The 22455-nt window shown below is 39.8% G+C and overlaps 1 protein-coding gene across 10 annotated transcripts in view; it reads right to left on the bottom strand.

Moving 5' to 3' along the window:
* SPATS2L (spermatogenesis associated serine rich 2 like) overlaps window positions 1-22455 on the bottom strand; it is a 190892-nt gene that overhangs the window by 29747 nt on the left and 138690 nt on the right. For 6 of the 10 annotated variants that reach the window (XM_005202655.5, XM_005202653.5, XM_005202657.5 and 3 more), the window contains 2 exons: window positions 13166-13372; window positions 11671-11806 (listed from right to left, as the gene is read on the bottom strand). In XM_005202655.5, coding sequence (XP_005202712.1) covers window positions 11671-11806; window positions 13166-13372 — 343 coding nt within the window. The remainder of the gene's footprint in view (window positions 1-11670; window positions 11807-13165; window positions 13373-22455) is intronic. The other 4 variants (XM_005202660.5, NM_001192987.1, XM_005202659.5 and 1 more) reach the window with 1 other exon arrangement.

The following is a 22455-nucleotide window of genomic DNA, read 5'->3' as shown; positions in this document are numbered from 1 at the left end:
GCCAGCATCTCCAGGCTCATCTGTTGCCCCTCATCTTCAGGACCTGCCCCAGCCAATGGCTTCCCAAATAGGGGCATAAAGAAAATAGTAAACTGCATGTACATACATTTTTAATTTTTTTTTTTAAGCTGAGCTATGTGGCATGCAGGATCTTAATTCCCCAACCAGAGATCAAACCTGTGCCCCCTGCATTGGAAGTGCAGAGTCTTAACCACTAGACCACCAGGGAAGTCCCAGTGTTTACTTTTCATTCCAAAAAGTAGACTTTCCCAATCTTCAGTATACAGATTAACCATAGCACACATAAATTATTTATAAATAAATTTTTTGGTTTGAGAGGGATGTGCTCACAATTCACTTCGATGGAGTGAGACCCAGGGCACACACTCCTCTCAAATCATGTTGTGGTCTCTCTTATTTTCTGGTTCCTTGTGTTATTTCTTCTGCATGGAATCCTTTTTCCCTCCCAGGATGACAAATTCCTAGTCTTCCTTCAAAGACCAGCTCAAATGTCACCTCTGTGGTCGACCCTTCCTTAACCAGGCGGTATTGATTTCTCCTCCTCCAGGCCCAGCTCCATTGCAGTACTTGCCTTTGTGCAGTTTCTACATTCACCCACTAGCCCTGGGGTTCTACTGTATCGGGTGGATGAATGAAGAGAAGGGAAGGGAAGGTAGAGAGAAGGCATGGCAAGACAGGAAAGGGAAAGGAGGCCTGATGTGACAACTGTGGCCATTCGGAATCAGAGGTTCCTTTGCCTTACATCTCTCTTTACCAGGGAGCAGACAGTAAAAAGCTGTGATGAAATATCCATATCTTACAGCTGAAATCCAGTGTATGCTCAGTAAACAGAAAGGTGGAATGGATTCACTTCCTCCTAGTGTCTTGGTAGAGAGGAAAAGACATTTACTAAATGCTTACCTGAAAGAGAAGAGAACCAGTCTAGACTGAACCTCTATCATGGACCAGGCATGAAATTTTCTAGAATAATCTGCAGAGTGCATATCTTGTACATGAATCTTCATAAAACTCCAGAAAGAGACAGTAGCCCTGTTTCGCATCTGAGTAGAAGTTAGGAAACTCAACCATATTCGGTACTAGCATATGTGGAGAGGAGATTTAAATCCTATCCCGTGGAAATCCACACCTCATGCCTCCTAATTAAGTTGTTAATAAACCCAGGAAGATGTCACTTTTGTTCCAATATGGCCTATTAAGTACCAAAGGTAACAGTCACTGGAGCAATAATGTAACATACATGTAAGGAAATCTACTGTATTAGCTTCAGGTACAGCTTTTATATGATTTGTTGCTGTGCTAGACAATTAAGTGTCCCAAATTACTCCTTGGTCTCATTTGACTCTACACTCTCACTCTGTACTGGTCTAATAAATACAAATAAACTCCAAGATGTACTCTGAGACTGTGATCTAGGATATTCCACTTTTCAAACAATAATGTATTTTATATTTATCCTAATATGTAGGAACAAATTTGTCTTATTTTCTCAGTGAAAATGGATTATATTTTAAATTTTTAAAAACACACACATACAAATGATACACATTCTCTTGGGATTGTATAGTTAGAACACTTTGCTTAATTCCTTTTTATATTTCCGTTCTATGATAAAAACTTAACGATTCCTATTCGGGAGCATGTTCTGAAGCTGATTTGACGGGCAGCCTTCATTTGCTGAAAAGATTCAGAAATCTTTTCAGATTTCAAGCTGAAATCAGAACCAACTTCTTATCCTCTAGCTCTTCTTCTGGGTTTATTATTCTGCAAGAAGGCTGCAGTGAAAGAAAGCTGACTTCCAGCTCTAAGTGTGCCGCTGACAAGACGTATGGAGGTAATCACACGTGGAGCTCACAAAGGCTATTAATACAAGGTGCTATTTATGCTGGTTTCCCGGGGACCGTATCCAAACTGAAAAGGCCAGTTCTGTACTTCTTGTATTTATCAGCCTGCTCTTCCTTCATGTCGACTGATTCACTCGGTCCTTGCAGTGGCCCTGGGGAAACATCTAACGCAGAGAAAAACCTTGGGGAGGAAAGAAAAGAGGAAAAGAGAAGCTTTCGCTTCCCAAGAGTGAGCTACCCCTATTTAGAATGACACATATTCACGAACAAGGCAAGATTTGAAATGCGCTGTGCCACGGGGACTTGCCATAGACACAAAGTCACAGGAACCTTGAGTTCCTCCATGGTATAAGGTATTTACCCTTTTCACAATTTCAGAAATGGATCCTGGAACTGATTTCTGTTTATTGGACTGGCGCCAAGTGAGGAAAAGGAGTCATTTTGGGCAGTTAGTCAGCTAGGCCAGTGACAGAAAAGCATACATACGGCTCTCTTGAGGCATAAATATATTTATTAGCTTCTTCTACTACTGTCTCGATATCCTTTGCAGGTGTATGCTCATCTCCATAATGTGCGTTCTTTTAATATGCTGGCATAATCTCCAATACTGAGTGTGGGGAGAAGGAATGGATTTGTCTAATTTCCACAGGATAACACAAGTCACTAGCAGGTAGGCACTTGGAAAAAACATCTGATGAGAAGGAAGGAGATTAGTCAGAAAGTCTTGTTTGGATAGGCTTTGCTCAATGAAAAGATTGTATTCCCTTGCAGGGCAGAAGGATGTAGAGACTTTGTATTAAACTTCTTGGAAAAAACATAAAATATGTAAACTCTTGGTTTTATCTGCATCATGTGTATAGGCTAAGGAGTTGGCAAAATCTAGCAATTATTTAACACGTTGTTGATATTTTAACAGGAAACCAAAGGCCTGTTAAAGTCCTCACGTGACAATACTAAGTGACTACAAAGGTTCCTAACGTCAGCCCTCTCTCCTATTGGTAATCCTGTGATGAACATCCTCTGTTGAAGGGCTCAGAGAAAAGCATCACTTTATTACTGACCAACACCCTGCCCTAGACACTCGATGCACTCAGAATGCTTCCTATTTCAGTCACACTGTTTTACAATGGAGTCTCAACTCATTACCCACACTGACATCCACATCCTCCACGTGACTGAACTCAAAAGCCAGATTTGCTTGCTGTCATAGCATCTATTCTGAGGCGCAGATCTGATTCTGGGACCTGTTTCACCTAATATATATTTCCCCTGTACTTTCCTATCAAAGTAGACAGAGTGCCTTAATTTCAATATTCTCCTAATTAAAAGAGGGTAATTCTCTTATAATTAACAGAGGGTCAACAAATACTTGCCCAACCACTACAGCACGGTAAGATTGCAAAAAGACCTTCTGTTGTCATTCAGTTTAAATAGCACAAGGGCAGGCCCACCTGAGGATGTCACTGGCACCAGAGTACTTGGATATATACCAACGTCTGTGTAGCCAGAAACACCAAGCAATACTGCTGCCTGGCTAAAGCCAGAGGAAAATAATACCTCCCCAGACAGACACTTAATGGAACAATTCCCTACTGTATATATCTTTACATGCCTCAGATCTTCATCTGAATCCGGGTCCCTGAATCAATAACTGCGTTATTTGGTTTTATTGCAAAATGAGAAAGAAAAAAAAAAAAAAGACTCAGCAGAGACAGCATGGTGAATGAAAGTGACTGTCTATCACCAGCTACAACTTTCAGTTCTTAATTTTTCCATTTTCTCCTAAGGACTGACTTGAATTCTATAATGAAAAATAGACAAAGAAGCAAAGTCCTCAGTTTTCTACACTTCAATGTAATTGTTTCTGCTGGTCTTATGGAAACAAAAATGTAATTTGACCTTTAAAATGTGTAGCAAGAAGGTTTATGTTTCAGGAAGTATGGGAGAAATGCCTTCCTACTGCACTGCTGTGAAAAGAGAAGACACTATGGCTGCATTGGGGGGTATGTGAATGATTTGGGCATGGAAAGGAAATCTCCCTTCTCTCGTCTGCAGTGGTGGATTAGGAGGGCTGCTGGAGGAGGGGAAGACAGCTACTGGGTAGTGGGGTGGGGGCAAGTTGCAAAGGGAGGAATCTCCACCCTTCACTCAAGGAGCTGCAGCAGACCATGCAGAAGGACTGGTGCAATCTTCGTCTCCCTTTCCTCTCACTCAGGCTTTCTCAGCCTATTGACGTCTTGGACTAGATCGTTCTTTGGAGGGGGTGGGGTGGGGAAGGCTGTCCTGTGCATACTAGGATAAGTATTAATAGTGGCATCCTGATGTCTGCCTACTAGAGGCCAGTAACACTACCTCTCTGCAGCTGTGACAATTTAGAAATATTTCTAGACATGCCAACTGTCTCCCTGGGGGAAGGCAAATTCATCTGGTTGGGAACACTGCTCCAGCCCCAGACATATCACCCTCCTTTGCGGGACTCTCAATCCGTGGTTTTCAACCACAGATGCACAAGAGAATCACCAAGGGATCTTTAAAAACAAAAACCTTATTTCTGGGTTCACTTATGCCCAGTGAAATCAGCATCTCTGGGCCTGGTACCAAAGCAGAGGATGACCACGGAGCTCTAGAGTTTGTAATTATAGTGCATACACATATACTTTGGTACTGAGAGAAGTAAATATTAATTCTCAGGCATCATCTTTCAGTCAATGCTAAGTTATTCACAAAGATAACAAATAAAAAACCTAAAGGGCACAGAAATCTCGGCTTTTAGCACTGTATGGAGAGCCGGGTATTAGAAAAGGCAGCTAAAAGTTTGGGGAGTTCAAGCAGGGAGAGGGGAGGAAACAACCAAAGAATAAGAATCCTGTTATGTGATAAATCTGCAAAAGTGAAGACAAATGGTCTCATTTGGACTCAAGCTGAAGTAGTTCTAAGGCTGCCTGCTCCAAGAATTTGATGTTATTCAGGCACCCAAGAAGCAGCAAAGTGGGAATATGGGACAGACTGCTGCCTGGCTTGCTCTGAAATGCAACAGCCCCACTGACAATTTCTTCTTCGGGAGGCATTCTCAAGTTCATATCCCAGAAAAAGACACAACATTTAAAATGTCACAGTAGCGATATCTGGTCTGTGCATGGGGCCACCCTGCTGACCACCCTGGTGGTCTGTGTGTGGTTCTGCTTGGCTACCCACAGGGCTTTAGCAGCAGATAAAGAGCCCTCCTTCAGAGGGGGATTTGAGAGATGCACAAGATATACTTGTCTCGAAGTGGCTTTCTCTTTAGCTGGCAATTCTCACATTTAGAGTCATTCTTTTGGCTGGAGGAGAGCTTGAACAGACTCTGTTAGCTGGTTAACATGCAAATCTGTCACTCTGGAGGGGGCGATGGGGTTGGGGGATCACATGGTCATCAAAATGATGAGATTACCAGTGACACAAAATGAGTTTCAGTCATTAAAAGGAAGAAAAGAAAAAGGAGACAGAGAGCCCATTACAAGGTCCTCCGGTGTAGTAGGGGCTTCCTGGGTGGCTCAGCAGTAAAGAATACACCTGCCAATGCAGGGGACCCAGGAGATAGAGGTTCAATCCCTGGGTTGGGAAGATGATCTGGAGGGAGGAAATGGCAACCTGCTTCAGCAAAATTCCATGGACAGAGGAGCCTGGTTGGCTACATTCAGGGAGGTGGGGTGTCACACAGTGGGGTCACACAGAGTTGTTCACGACTGAGCAACTGAACACGCAGGCATAATGTAATGACTGGGGTCGCTGTGAGGAGCCCCCGGCCTGTAGGGGACAGTAGGAGGCTCACCTGCCCTTGCAGGGAGGGAGTGAACTCCAAGATGGAGGGAAAGCCGACAAAGAAAGGGAAGGTGGGCGAGGGCTTATGGTTGGGGGAGCTGGGAAACTTCTGACCTACTTCCAATTTCCTGGCACTGTTTCAAGAGAAAATAAACACAGGTCCAGGAACATGTCTGGCCACTTTATATAGGAGGCATGTTTTGACTGATTTCCCTTTCCTTTTTGAAAGCAAAGCGGCCTAAACATATTATTCCCTCCAGCCCCCATTCTCTGCAACCTGGTTACCCAGCACATACCCTAACCCTCTGGCTCCTTAACCATCTTCCGTTTTCTTTAGGAATGCTTTTAATTAGATGTTAAACTGATAATAGCACCTAACAATTTTTTTACAGCTCTATTTTGGAATCCTTTCTCCCCCACATATGGCAAAACTATCAAGTATTACTCTCCTTCCTCAATGTTTTTTGAATTTAATGTTTTATTGCTCATTTAAAGCCGTCAACATCAACTTGGCCATGCACACACAGATTTGTGAGAAGTTAGACTAGTCTGCACACAAAGCAATTAAACCTGGCAGCTATGATTCGAAAGATGAATATTTTCCAGTTGTGGTAGGGGGCCAATCATATAGGAAAGAAACCAGCTGCTTCATGTTAGTTCCTGATGTGACTTTTCACACAGACGCTCATGTTGCAGAATTTATTTTCTGTGAAGACATATTGAGAGGGTATTGTGTCATCTTTGTTCCCCCTCTTAAATCCCTAATTCTTTCTGGAAAAATGAGAAGGAGCCATGTAATGATCATTTAGCCCTGTGCAACTGTGTCCTGGTTAAGTGCCAACTCTGATATTATAAGTTAGCTACTTAATGGCTTTCTTCAGTAACATATTGAGCAAAACATTCTTCACAGCCAGATTGGGAAGGACAAGGATTTCCTTCATTTCGCTCAGACACCCTTCACTCAGTACTGAGCATGTGCAAACCACGGCTTTCTCCCAACCTCACACAATTCATTCCGGTGAATTCCAGCCTGGGGAGGAATTTAGTTACTTGGGATTCACCTCCTGAAGCTGGTGCTTTGGTAGCAAAGTGAATATGAAGGGTGGTTTTTCTTTTTTTAACTGTCTATTTATTTCTAAACTACACACAGCGCCTATTGAGAGCTTAGGTGAGAGAACAGGGTGGCCCCGAGGAAGCGCAGGAGAAGCTGCAGAGGGATGTACTCCACACCCCTGTTGCTTGTGCACCACGAGTCAACATCTGCCTCAGAACCGGCACTCCTGGAAATCTCCAGAGGGCTCCACATCCTCCAAATCTGGACACACTCTATGTGTGTCGCAACCCTGAGGTTTCCATCGTACTAAATGAATAGGGCTGCATTCAAAATTCTCTCTACTGCCTAGAGTTCGTGATTTCAGCACCACTAGGGAAGTTTCATTTTTTAAGCTTTTAAGCTGCTTTCTTCTATTTTGTGACCCACTATTTTTTCAAGAGCACCACAATCCTTAAGATCCAGCCTTTGCTCCTCAGAAAATGAGAGGCTTAATTCAAGCACATCGCCCTGTTGCCTGGGCAGCATACTTATTTTGAATAGAGGTCAAGTTTTTCCCTTTGGCATAAATGCATGTTTGTGGTTGTTAAAAAATACTTTAGTTTTACGTTCAAGTTAACATTTGTGTAATTATTTGGGGATTGTTTTGCTGAAGGGTTAGGTCAGAAAACAAGGGGTGGTGTTTTCCCCTTTCGCAGCAACACCATACAGGAAGTAGTTGGTCTAAATGTTCTCTTGTTCAGTTTGGAGGGAAAATGTCCTTTTGTCAAGGAGGTGACTTTTAAACAGCCGTATTGCTTTGGCAGAGCTCATTCAGAAGCCATCCTTCCCATCAGTATAAAACACGATGTGAATTACAAGCAAAGATACGCATCTTCCCTGGGTTCTGACTTTCCTGGCCCCACACTTCCCGCTCTTGAGGAGTAAAGCACTCAAAGAATCGGTTATAAATCTCAAGACGTCTCATGAACCATGCGATGTTCATTTTACTAAGGAAATAAAAAAAGGACTCAGAGCAGCTGGAGGAGAGAGGTAATTTGAGGTCATTGCTACACTCTGTCGATTAGTGTGTGAGTCACTCAGAGGGAAGGTGTCACACGTGGGCCTCAGAGGAAGACTGTATTCTAAAATGCCGCACAAAGGAGAAGACAGAGTCATCTTCTGTGAGCAGCCTCCAGACAGAGGCTGGCAAACCACAACCCCCCCTGAGCCAGATTTGGCCCCTGCCTCTGCAGGCTCTCCAGCTGCTTCCACACCCCAACAGCAGCCCTGAGTAGGAGCACACAGACCTTACAGCCTGTAAAGCTTAAGGTTTTTAACCCGCCGGCACTTTACAGGTGACGTGTGCTGACTCTGGCTCCAGAGAACAGGTCTGGATGTTGCGTGTTCTTTTATTTATTTATTTTTGGCTGTGCTGGGTCTTGGCTGCTGCACACGGGTTTTCTCTAGTTACAGAGAGCCGGGGCTGCTCTCCAGTTTTGGTGTCCAGGCTTCTCACTGTGGTGGCTTCTCCTGTTGTGGAACAATGGCTCTAAGGTGCTTGGGCTCAGTAACTATGGCACTCTGGCCTTGTTGCTCTCCTGCATGTGGGATCTTCCTGGACCAGGGATTGAACCCATGTCCCCTGCATTGGCAGGTGGATTCTCAACTGCTGGAACACCAAGGAAGCCCCTGAGCATGCTTTTACATATTAGGGTAACTTGGAAAAGGTCAGTTTTCATTCCAACCCCAAAGAAAGGCAATGCCAAAGAATGCTCAAACTACCGCACAATTGCACTCATCTCACACACTAGTAAAGTAATGCTCAAAATTCTCCAAGCTAAGTTTCAGCAAGACGTGAACTGTGAACTTCCAGATGTTCAAGCTAGTTTTAGAAAAGGCAGAGGAACCAGAGATCAAATTGCCAACATCTGCTGGATCATGGAAAAAGCAAGAGAGTTCCAGAAAAACACCTATTTCTGCTTTATTGACTATGCTAAAGCCTTTGACTGTGTGGATCACAATAAACTGGAAAATTCTTCAAGAGATGGGAATACCAGACCACCTGACCTGCCTCTTGAGGAACCTATATGCAGGTCAGGAAGCAATAGTTAGAACTGGACATGGAAAAACAGACTGGTTCCAAATAGGAAAAGGAGTACATCAAGGCTGTATATGGTCACCCTGCTTATTTAACTTATATGCAGAGTACATCATGAGAAACACTGGGCTGGAAGAAGCACAAGCTGGAATCAAGATTGCTGGGAGAAATATCAATAACCTCAGATATGCAGATGACACCACCCTTATGGCAGAAAGTGAAGAAAAACTAAAGAGCCTCTTGATGAAAGTGAAAGTGGAGAGAGAAAAAGTTGGCTTAAAGCTCAACATTCAGAAAACGAAGATCATGGCATCCAGTTCCATCACTTCATGGCAAATAGATGGGGCAACAGTGGAAACAGTGTCAGACTTTATTTTTTTGGGCTCCAAAATCACTGCAGATGTTGACTGCAGCCATGAAATTAAAAGAGGCTTACTCCTTGGAAGAAAAGTTATGACCAACCTAGATAGCATATTCAAAAGCAGAGACATTACTTTGCCAACAAAGGTCCGTCTAGTCAAGGCTATGGTTTTTCCTGTGGTCACGTATGGATGTGAGAGTTGGACTGTGAAGAAGGCTGAGCGCCGAAGAATTGATGCTTTTGGACTGTGGTGTTGGAGAAGACTCCCGAGAGTCCCTTGGACTGCAAGGAGATCCAACCAGTCCATCCTAAAGGAGATCAGCCCTGGGTGTTCTTTGGAAGGAATGATACTAAAGCTGAAACTCCAGTACTTTGGCCACCTCATGCAAAGAGTTGACTCATTGGAAAAGACTCTGATGCTGGGAGGGATTGGGGGCAGGAGGAGAAGGGGACGACAGAGGATGAGATGGCTAGATGGTATCACTGACTTGATGGATGTGAGTCTGAGTGAACTCCGGGAGTTGGTGATAGACAGGGAGGTCTGGCATGCTGCGATTCATGGGGTCGCAAAGAGTCAGACACGACTGAGAGACTGAACTGAACTGAACTGACTGAAGGAAAAATTAAGGAGGAGAAGGGGACAACAGAAGATGAGATGGTTGGATGGCATCACCGACTCAATGGACATGGTTCTGGGTGGACTCCAGGAGTTGGTGATGGACAGGGAGGCCTGGCGTGCTGTGGTTCATGGGGTTGCAAAGAGTTGGACATGACTGAGTGACTGAACTGAACTGAACTGAAGGATAAATTGGAAAAGTCATGTAACTATAAAATTTAAAAATCAGTAATAATAATACTTTTTATTTGTATAGCATCTTTACCTTCTCCAAGTACTTTCAAACATATTCTTGGAGTTTGCTTTGAACAATTAGTGAGGTTATAATCTGATCAAACAGAGAAGTGTTCCACTGGGTGGAGGGTAAATGATTCCTCACTGAATGATAACTGAAGGAGATGGTTTGTTTTCAAGTCCCTGGTGACTGATGCACCCCTGGAATCTCACATTCTAAGTAGCAGATGCTTTAAAGTTTGAGACTTTTACATTAGGTTACTGATTGACATAATCCTTAGTTTTACACTATGCTACAGTCAGCAAAAAAGCACATCAGTGTCAAAGAAAGGACTTAAGAATGGGAAGAATATGCAGAAAGTGTGATCAAACTCTGGAATCATGAGAAGCCAATATAGGGATCATGTTATGTGAGCCTGGACATTGTGGACATGTGTTTTCTTTGTTCTAATTTTCCTCTTTAACACCATGATTTTTCTCCAGGGATCCAGGGTTCTTCACCTCTCAGTTCATGGAGTTCAGGTGGGGTTTTCCCCCCACCCTGCAAATGTCCCACCGCTAACTCTCTGGGCAGGCACATGACTCTGGCCTGGCTAGTGGGAAGACTGTCCCTGTAGCTACAGGGACTGGTTTATAGACAGATCTATGTCCCAACCCAGCCAATGGGAATTAGCCCTTTCGGACTTTTTTGTCAGAACTACTGGAAACGAAGTCTTCTCTCAGATCACAGGGCTAAAGATTGTGAAAGCTTGGAGCTGCCAGCGTGTCATCTTTGCTGCGACATGGAGACACTGTACCTAAGAGTGAAGTGAAGAATAAGCAGAACCAGGAGACTGTGGGGGACACTGGTCAAGGAAAGGAGGCAGAGAGAGAGAGAGAGAGGAATCTGAATCCTGCTAACATACTGGGCTTAGAACCAAATTTGCCTAAAGGAATTTCCTGGGATTTTCATGTGCATCAGTAATAAATCCTCTTTTCTCTTTAACTACTGTGATTTGAGGTTCTGTCACTTGAAACTGAAAGTGTCCTGATGGATACACTGAGAACATTTTTCTACTGATATTAACTTAATCTTTTTTACTAACAGATATTTCACTCTGACTGTGGACATGAGCAAAAGTATAAGGCTGAAAGAAATGTCTTCCATCAAAATCCATTGCAGAGCAGGGCAGGGGCAGGACCAAAACCACACTGGCATACCATTTCTTAATTCCAGTCTTCAGGATACCAAGAATGGGGGTCTATCGCTAAGTTTACATAAGCTGTTTCTGAATTTTGTTAAGGGAGCTTTTCTTATTTTATGATGATATCAGGCTGGAAAATATTCTTTCTGAGTAAGCATTCATGATGTTAACCTTCCAGAGATTTGTCAAAAATATAGTTTTTGAAGTTTTGTCCTTTACTGAGGTTGTGTCCTACATCATTCATATACTTTTGACCCAACTTCAAACTCCAGCGAATAAGTCTATCAGGTTTCCCTTTATTTCAAATTTTCTCTTCTTTTCTATTCCCAAGATATGCATCTGTCAGCAGGGTTTAAGAAAATTCGCCAAAGTGTTGTTCTGTGATGTTTATGTATTAAATAAACATTTTCCATCTGATGCTTTTACCTATAGGAACAGCTCAAGTGCCATAAATTGATAGTTTCTAAGTGAAATTACTCACCAGTTGTGTAATTCAGCAAAGGCAGCTTTGATCTTCTTCACGGAGCTATCTACTTCTTCCTTGATCATGACACGGTATCTAGTCAGAGACACAGTACAGCGTTGCAAATCCTTCACCGATTTCTCAATATTTGGGCCTGAAATTAATGTCAAGAAAGAACATGTTAAAGTGAACACTTTATTTTTTTTATTTCTGAGCTAAACAACAATGACAAAGGCAACTATATCCCCTTCCAATAAAAAGGGATCTTCTTTTGTTTTTCAATGAAAAAAAAAGTTCCATTAAGAGGATGTTTATAATCCCAATTTTTTAAAATCCAGAGTGGGTGGTTTGTGCGGTCCCTGAGAAGCTGTGATCTCACCAGTGGGCTCTCTGGCTGGGCCATTTTGGGCACATGTGTCTCCTTTACCCTTTGCAAAGAGGCTCAGATCATTATGTTCTATTACAAACTGGGGATTCTTAGAATCTGATACGTCTAAAGACCATTTGTGCTGCTGGCTCTCTCTATAAACACCATTCTGTGTGGTTTAAAGCCAGCAGGGCTTTTGGAAGAGGAAAATGACATAGAGGTTGGGAGAGGTACAAATGAACTCGAGAGAGGACAGAGCATCCGTGCCAGGTACCCTGGCTCTGGCCCCATCAGTCCTGAGCCAGGCCTGTAATTATACCAGCAGTACTTAAAGCAGCTCTGTGGGTGCCAATCTTGCCTGATTTCCTGAAACTGTCACCAGGGTTTACAGATAGTGCAGAGCAAATAGGCAAATTGTACTTATCCCAACAAGGGCATGGTTTCTTAGAAAAAAGAAATCTCTCTCAAGAAAAGTGAGAAGGTATAATCAAACCCAAGCCAAGGAAATCAGATACAACTGAGGCCTGAATGAGAATATTATTTAAATCCTCTGGTAATCAGAAAGGAAGTGATTTAGCCCCTTTCATGTTTAATACTAGTTATGCATAAAGTATCAATATATCAAAGTTCAAAATGTAATCAAAATACAGTGTGTCCAATATAAAACCCTCTTTCAGTGTCTTTTGTCTGAAAGTTCTAACACAGAACTGAATTTACATGAGGAACATCATATCAGAAGACATGGTTGGCCTCTAAACTCATCTTCAGTCAATGCAAATTCATAACCTGTATATCAGGGAAACATTCAACATTTACATGGCTAAAGAGGCTCCTGCATTAACATTTGCTTTATAGGATGTTAGGGTACCAAGTGTTTGAGGTGCAAATTTATCCATGCCTAGAAAGAGAAGAATGGCCACAGAGAGGCAGACAAAGGGGATATAATTCCACTTAAACATTCAAGACCTTTGATTAACAATGGAGGAATCATATCTGGTTTTCAATCTATGTGGCTCACAGAAAGAAATGCAATTTCAGGTCTAACTCTCTTCACTAAGCAGTATCTTTTGGAAAGTTCTGTCATTCAGATACTTCTCTGTGTGTGCAAAATATGTTGAATCATTTGTGCAAAAGAAATCACTTTACCTCTTTTCTTTGCCAACTCATCTGGCTTTATTTCAAGATGAGCTGCAGGGGCATTGGACTTAACAGGAGATGTTTTTGTCTTAGGCTTGCTTGGGTTACAAGGCTGCTCAGCTGACCACTGTAGGCCATCTGACCTCTCTGGTGTTCCATGTATAGGTTTGGGGTTCCCATCTAAGGACAGTTTCTGTTGCAGTGGTCTGTTGCCTTCTGTAAGAAAACACCAAATAATGACTGTGAAGTGATAAACTAAAAACACTGATGATCAGGTGATGGGGATGCCACAATTTTGGGTTTTGTTAACATGTTGGCAATAGTTCCTTTCACTGCAAACAGTCAAGAAACTGTTTTAATAGACTCCCCAGAAGATGAAAGGATATACTAGAAAGAGCCTTGTATTTGGAGTTAGAAGACCTGAGTGGGTGTTTTGACTCTAGTAATTACTTACAGAGTGACCCCAGGCAAGCCACTTATCTCTGAGTCTTAGTTTCCTCACCCATAACTACCCAGGAAGATCCTTAGGAGCCTTATATGCATGAACAGTTCCCCCACTATTCAGTAAAGGCTTAGATGTCTTTAAGTATGATTTCAAATTGAGGCTATAAAGACACAGCCCTCCCATCTCCAAGTGCTACATCAATGTCTTGTGGTATTTTATTCGGAATTAATGAAGGCAGAAGAGAAGCTAGGGCAAGAATGAAGTGACAACAGGTTCTATGATCATCTCATCTAATTTATGGAAGGATTAAATCAGGAAACATCATCACAATAACTCAACTATATTTAAAATCTAGAGAGTCAGATTCCCTCTGGAGCTTTAACAGATGTGGCAATAAATTAGCAGCACGTTGCTTTTGGCATCTTTTAAAGGTAGGTTCCTATTTAGTTATGGCTGGAGTGGATTAAATGGCACCCTTAGTGGCCTGAAAAGGAAATGTATCACACTTAACATCTCACTCACAACCAGAGAGAGCTCTGGGTATGAGAAAAAGGGAAGCCAGCCTGCTTTTGCAGGTCAGGTTCTTGGAGAAAGTTGGGTGTAATGGAAAGAGTGTAGGTTTGGCACTTCTGACCATCCTGATGTCTGGATTACCCTGTATGAATGAGTCCATTTCTCTGGCCAACTACGGCTCATACCCAAACTGAGCACAACATCATCACTATGAAGCCCAGCCTCTGTCTCACCTCTCTCTACTTCCTGGTATAACCTGGTGCGTTAAATTCAACACAAAGTTCTCATGTCTGCTCCTTCCCTGCAGAGGCTAAGATGCCCTTAAAGGCAGATGCAAAATCTGATTCGTTTTTGAAGCTCCAGTACTTGTGTCTAGCTCAATAGCTATCTGTAGGATTGTGACTGAATTAAAATACTCTTAAAATGATTTCATAGGAAAAAAAAAAAGAAACAAAGAATACCTTTCCTGACACTGTCACAAGCATTATAGAGAACACACTTGGAAAGTACAAAAGAATAGGATTTGGTCTGAGTCAGTTTGGTTTTAGACGTTTGCCCATTTATGATGGGTAAATCTGATTTTAGTTGAAGCCATCATTTATTACCTATATATCAAAAAGGCACAGCCTATGCTTTATAGGCTGAATACTGAGTGCCTCTTAAAATTTACTTAAAAGGAAATTACAGCACACAGTGGAATGTTCAGCCCAGGTGGTGAACAAAGTAATTAAGTACTGAAAACATCATTTCCTCCAGTAATAAAACAGATTTAAATGATAGTATACAATTTTATCTTTAGTCATACCAAAGTTTGGAACTTTACTGCAGGGGCAGTGGTTGTCAAACTTTAGTGTGCATGACTTTTCCCCTAGTACTTATTGCAAATGCAAATTCCCTGACACCACCTGCAGAAATTTCGATTCAGAAGTGGATCCAGGATTCAGCTTCCAGGTGTTTCTGTTGGGGTGGAGTTGGATGGTACCTGGGTAGTACCCTCACCAGGAGAAACTCTACTGTGAAAGATGAAAAACTAATTTTTTGATGACTGTATAAATGTTTTGTTAAAAGTAAGTAAGTATAGGCTGGTTCCAACTCTCTCTAAATCACAGTTGAGATTCAGGTTTGATGAAATTCAATAAATTAAGACTCTAAAATACAGTTCATTGTGCATAGTGTAGTAAATTACTGTTATTCTTGAAAATAAAGGGGATTTCCATTATAGCCTAGTGGAAATAATGACCTTAGAACAGAAGAAAGAAATTATTTTGTTGAATGCAAAAGCATTTTAAATGGGAAGACCAGCATGCAAATGAGTTTGGGATTATTAACCTAGAGCTGAATATATTTTGTGTATCAAAGAACTGATATGAGGGCTACTGGTTCATTTCATCATTCATCTAACAAGTATTTATTGAGAAATTTGAGTAGTAGTATTGTTTTTAGGACCTGAAAGCTGTCTCAATGGTGGGGTCATTGAATGATGGAAAGATCTGAGTTCTCAAAGACTGCTGCTGCTGCTGCTGCTAAGTCGCTTCAGTCATGTCCGACTCTGTGCGACCCCATAGACGGCAGCCCACCAGGCTCCCCTGTCCCTGGGATTCTCCAGACAAGAACACTGGAATGGGTTGCCATTGCCTTCTCCAATGCATGAAAGTGAAAAGTGAAAGTGAAGTTGCTCAGTCGCGTCCGACTCTTTGCAACCCCATGGACTGCAGCCTACCAGGCTCCTCCATCCATGGGATTTTCCAGGCAAGAGTACTGGAGTGGGTTGCCATTGCCTTCTCCGTCTCAAAGACTACTTGCGTATATTTGCACACTGGTGGTACAATTTGTCTCCAAATATAGTAAAACTCTAGGATTCTTTCAGATGAAAACTGGTGAATTGGTGGAGGGTTACAGAACTATTGACTATAACAGAATTAGTTCATTCTGACCACAGGTCCTTATATTTCTAGCAATAGAATAAAAAGAGTCCTTTCCTGGAAACAGTGATTTTCCTCTAACATTATGAGCTAGAAATACCATCAGTTTTCCACCTTTCAGAAATCTACTTGTAAACTTTATTATTTTAATTAGAAATTTTTACTTATGTATTTTTGGCTGCACCGAATCTTAGTTGTGGCACATGGGCTTTGTAGTTGTGGTGCATTGCCCCATAGCATGTGGGATCTTAATTCCCTGACCAGCGACTGAACCTGTGTTGCCTACAGTGGAAGGCAGATGCTGAACCACAGGTCCACCAGGGTAGTCCCTCCACTTGTAATCTTCAGTAGACTATAGCTGACTTGGAGTTGAATCATATCACTCTCCAATAAGGTAGCCACTAGCCACATAAGGCTACTGAACACTTGAAACATGGCTTGTCTGAATCGAGTTGGGTCTAAGTGTAAATTACACACTGAAATGTGAAGACTTAAAAAAGGAGAATTAAAAATATTCCTTTGATAAATAAAAAATATTGATCACATGTCAATATGATTGTCAACATAATTTAGATAGAATATATTACTCAATTTAATTCACCTGTTTATTTTTACTTTTTAAATGTGTCTACTAGACAATTTAAAATTACATATACAGCTCATACTATTTTTCTATTGAAGAGCCCTAATACAAACCAAAAGAAGCATGAAATTTGTTGGCCTACAATCTATAGTCATTACAAATTTATATTCTAGACTAAGAGTATTGATTTTAGTGAAACCTTAAAATATCCTCTTCAATTTCTACATGAGAAAAGTGGAGACAGTGATGTATGTCTTGTTCATCATTATATGCTTGGCGCCTTGTGGGTACATGATGAATACTGAATGGATGGGTGAATGAATGAATCAGTATTCCTTTCATACTTTGCATGCCTGGGGCCTTTCCAATTATAGGGAGCCTAGTTTGATATGAGTCTCTGGCTATGTCTTTATCCAATATTCATCAAATACTTGAACCAAAGTAGATACTTCTTGGAAAGAAAAGTTATCTTTGGAAACACCCAATCTGCCCAGATTTCAATAAAAATTATATTTGAATTTAATCCTTGTCCATGTGTCTAAAAAATTGCTCCTAGAAGCTTATGTGTTTTTGAATCTATTACTTGAGCCTTCCTCTTATTAAAATTACTTATCAAATCCCAACATAGATGTTATATAGCTTTCTGAGTATGGATCTGATTTCTGATTCAATTTAACTCAACAGGCCTGTATAGAATGACCACTATGTGCTTGCCCTGGCTAATTCGCAGGAGTTAAATGGGACATAGTCTTTCTGCCTTTAACAACTAGTACGTAAAATGCGAAAAAAGAATATAAGACTCCAGCATGATAAATCTGAGTTGACCTTTCTCCACTAAACTATTTTGGCACCTCAGTTGAAAATTTGTTGACTGTATCTGTGTGTTCTATTGCTGAACTCTATTCTATTCCACAGATCTAATTGTTTCTCCTCACCCTGATACCACACTATCTCATTTACTAATTACTATATAACGAGTCTTAATATTAAATAATGAATGTCCTTCAATTTTACTCTTCTTTTCCAAGATTGCTTCAAGATCTTAGGTCCTTTGCATTTCAATATAAATTTAACAATGAACTTGTATATTTCTTTTCAAAAAAATCTGATGGGATGTTAACTGCATTTGCATTCAGTGTATAAATCAATTTGGAGATAACTGGTATCTTAGTGATATTGCATCTTTTGAGTACTGGACATTATATATCTCCCCATTTCTTTAGGTTTTCTTTTATTTGTTGCATCATTTTACAGCTTTCAGTGTCTTGTGCATCTTTAGTTTTTATTCCTAGGACATCAATCCTGAATACTCTTTGCAACGACTGATGCTGAAGCTGAAGCACCAATACTTTGTCCACCTATGCGAACTGCCGACTCATTGGAAAAGACCCTGATGCTGGAAATGATTGAAGGCAGAAGAATAAGAGGGCAACAGAGGATGAGATGGTTGGATGGCATCACCAACTCAATGGACATGAACTTGGGCAAACTCTGGGAGATGGTGAAGGACAGGATGCTGAAGACTGGAGTGCTGCAGTCCATGGGGTGGAAAAGAGTTGGTCACAACTTGGTAACTGAACACAAATTTTAGATGACATGCAAAATGTCATTGTATATATAGTAATTTTTTAAAACTTCCTTTCCCAATTGCTGGTTGCTAGAATACAGAAATACAAATTAGCTTTTTATATATTGAACTTGAACCTAAAACACCTTGCTAATTTCCTTGTTAGTTTTTTGTTTTGTAGCTTTCTTGTAATTTTCTATATGGGCAATAATGATATCTGTAAATGAAGAGCAATTTCTGTCTTTCCAATCTTTCCTTGTCTTATTGGAATGGCTAGGAATTCTAGGACAATGTAGAACAATTACTCTTGCATTGTTCTTGATTTTAGGAAAACTACATTCAATATTTTATTATCAAGTATTATATTGGCTATACAGTATAATTTTCATATGTTTATCAGTAAGTTTTCTTATATACTGGGAGTTTTTATTTTATCAAGTGATTTAAGATGATCATGCTGTTATTTTCTTTGATTTTATTACAACATTGGTTGCTTTTTAAATGTTAAACCAATGCTGCATTCCTGGAAAAAACTACTTTGGTTATAGTGTATTAACTTTTTAATATATTGTCCTTACTTTGGTTTGCTAATATTTTGTTGAGGATTTTGCTCTTTTATTTATGAGCAATGTGGTTCTGAGGCTTTTCCTGTAATAATTTTTGTCAGGTTTTGATAAGGCTATGCTGGCCTCATTAAATGAGTTGAAAAGTGCTGACTTCCTTCTATTCCTAAACTATTTCAGGAAATAAAGATTTGTTTAAGACTGCTATTATTTTTTCTTAAATTAAGAGTTCACTGGTGAAGCCACCTCAGCCTGGAATTTTAATTACCAATTGCTTTGATGGATTTAGAGCTATTTCTATTTTCCATTTCTTCTTATGTGCATTTTAGTGATTCATATTTTTAAAGAAATTTGTTCACTTCCCTTTTGGCATAAAATTCTTTTACAATATCCTGTTGTTAGTCTTTAAATAAATAAATGTGGGGTCAGGATCGATTTCATTACTGATACTGGTAACTGAGTTACTGTATTTTCATTATGGTGCAGTTCAAATGATTTTCTAATATCTCTTGTGAATTTTTTTTTCTTTGATCAATAGAGTATTTATTTTTGTTTATTTATTTTGGTTGTGCTGCATGGCTTGCGGGATCTTAGTTCCCTAACCAGGGATTGAACCCAGGTCCTCAGCAGTGAAACCACAGAGTCCCAACCACTGGACTGCCAGGAAATATCCCATCAATGAATTATTTAGAAGGTTGATTAATTTCTAAATTTTTGGAAATTTTCTAGATATCTTAGTGCTATTAAATGTTATTTTACTTCTATCTTTGGTCAAAGAACATAATCTAAATATTTTAATACTTAAATTTTTTGAAACTTATTTTATGGTCTAGCAATTGGTCTATTTTGGTGAAAATGCCATGTGTCCTTCAAGTTGTTAGTGTAGTGTTCTACAAATGTCAATTAGGTCAGGTTGGTTGACAATACTATTTAAATATTCAACATTCTGAAAGATATTTCATATACTTGCTCTATCAGTTACTAATAAAATGGTGATAAAACCCAAGCTCCTCCGTCCATGGGATTCTCCAGGCAAGAATACTGGAGTGGGTTGCCATTTCCTTCTCCAGGGGATCTTCCTGATCCAGGGATCAAACCCAGGTCTCCCGCATTACAGGCAGACACTTTAACCTCTGAGCCACCAGAGAAGCCTGATAAAACCCATAACTATTGTGAATTTGGCCCGTCTCTGTCTTCATGTGTAAAGTGCATTTCTTTAATCAGCATATAATTGAGTCTTGCTACTGGTCTTGCTACCCAGTCTGTCAATCTCTGCTATTTAATTAGAGTCTTTTGTCCATCTCCATTTAATATAATTATTGGTATTACTGGGTTATGTTTACCATTTTGAGTTGTGTTTATTCTTTATTTCTTTGATTTTTTCCTTACTTCTTTTAGGTGAAATGGTTTTCAAGAAATTGTTAATCTTATCTTTTTTGTGATACCTCTTCATTCTTTGCTTTTAGAGGTTGTTCCAAGGATTATAGTATGTATCATTAATTTATCATAGTGTCCTTTGAATCAATATTATACTGCCTCATGTATAATGTAACAATCATACAATAATAAATAAATAATTACACCTACCCACTTTTATTAACTGTATACTTATAGCCATATATTTTACCTCTATGTTTGTTCTGAACCTCACAATACATTGTTATTATTTTTGCTTTAAGCAGTCAATTGATTTTCAAAAAAAACAAAGAGGGGAAAAAAAAACACATTTTTCTTTCTATCCATATATTTACCATTTTCAGTGTTTTTCATTTCTTCCAGCAGATTCAAATTTCAATCTAGTATCATTTACTTTCAACCTAAAGAATATCCTTTGGCTTGTTTTGTAGTGCAACTCTGTTGGTGAAAAATTCTTTCTATTTTTGTTTATCTTAAAATATCTTGACTTTATCTTCCTTTTTGAAGGATATTTTCTCTAGATATATATATAATTCCATACTGGCAGTTATTCCTATTATAGATTTCATTCTGGAGTTTGCTGGCCCATATCATTTCTGATGAGAAGTTAACCTTTACTCTTCTTGTTGTCTCCTGTTTGTTATGTGTCTTTTATCCTTTGACTGCTTTTAAACTTTTATCTTCATTTCTGACTTTCAGCAGTTTGACTGTGACACGCTTTGGTGTGATTTTCTACCATTTACTCTGCTTGGATTTTGTTGAGCTTTTTGGATATGTGGGTTGTTGTTTTATGTTAAATTTGGAAAAACTGTGGGCATTGTTTCTTCATATGTCCCCCCATTTCTCCATTCTCTCCTTTTTTCTCCTGAGATTCCAATTACATATTTATGAGAATGCTTGATATTGTCCTTTGAGTCACCGAGGCTCTGCTTTTGTTGTCATTTTGTTTTCTCTTTTCTTCAGTTTGGATAATTTCTTTTGACCTGTCTTCAAGTTCACTGATCCTTTAGTCGTTATTGTCCAAATTGCTGCCAAAGGCATCTGATGACTTCCACAAAACTTCAAATACCATACTTATTAGTTCCAGGGTTGTCATTTCATTCTTTCCGTCTCTCCTGAAATTCTCCTCCCTTCACCTATTAAGTCCACTTTTTTGGGAAAAATTTAAAACATATTGATAATCCTTGTCTGCTGATTTCAACATCTGGGTTGTCTATGGGTCTGCTTCTAATAACTAATCTTTCTCTTCACTAAAGGTCATATTTTCTTCTTGCAATGCCTAGTAATATAATAATACTTTAAACTGGATACTGAATATTGTGGATGACACTTTGAGAAACACTGGGTTTTGTTATTTTCTTGTGAAGAATTTTGTATTTTATTTTAATGGTCATTAAAATACTAGCATATCACTTTCTGCCCTCCCTACTCCCACCCCTCCCTTTTTACCTTGAAGGCAAACGTTAGACATCTTATAAAACAAACTGGAATGGAATTAGGTAAGGGGATAGTGGACTGTTCCTTAAAATATCTTTATTTAATTACCCTGCTTTATACCTCTCTTTCTAAGCTTGTCCCCCATCCTAAAGGCTGACTCTAGATCTAGAGTTTCCCCACTTTCTGCCAGGCAGTCAGCATCCTTCCTGCCAAAGCTCCCTCCCTCTGAAGTATGTGCTGCAGCTTCCCATACTCTGCTTCATCAGTCAATCCTCTTCCATCTACTTTTCCTCCTCTAGAAACTGAGGCTGCCTTTTCCCTTTCCTTCATCATTGTGGATTTCTATATTTAAAAATTCCTTTACTATAATTTAGTAGGGTTTGTGATGAAGAAGACACAAATTTTTGCCTTTATTTTTCTTAAAAAATTATTGATATGCTTTGCCAAATTATTTTCTAGTCACGTAGATCCACTGACACTCAACTGTAGTGGATGTAACTGTACTTACACTTAACTCTTGTCAATACTGAGAACTATCCATTTTCCAGTTACTAAATCTTAGTACCTACTTACATATTGGACTTGTCCTTGATTTATTTTACAGAGTAAAACATGAACAGTGGTGGTTGTTTTCTATTAACAATATCAAAGAAAACAAATCTTCCTTTGGGGAGAAATATATGAACTTAGAGCCAAAGATTTTCATAATATATGTACAACTATGTATGTGTTCAGATTTGAAAGTCTCTGAAGACTCCCTTGTCTCTTTAGCTTTTTGGTGAAAGCCTTTTATACTTAAAGGTAGACTGAAGGAGGTATACACGGAATTCAAGTCTAAATTTAAAGGATCTAT

Source organism: Bos taurus, chromosome 2 (assembly GCF_002263795.3).
Source record: "Bos taurus isolate L1 Dominette 01449 registration number 42190680 breed Hereford chromosome 2, ARS-UCD2.0, whole genome shotgun sequence".
Lineage (NCBI taxonomy): Eukaryota > Metazoa > Chordata > Mammalia > Artiodactyla > Bovidae > Bos > Bos taurus.
Note: the sequence above shows the minus strand (reverse complement) of the source record. Positions and strands in the feature narration are given on the sequence as shown.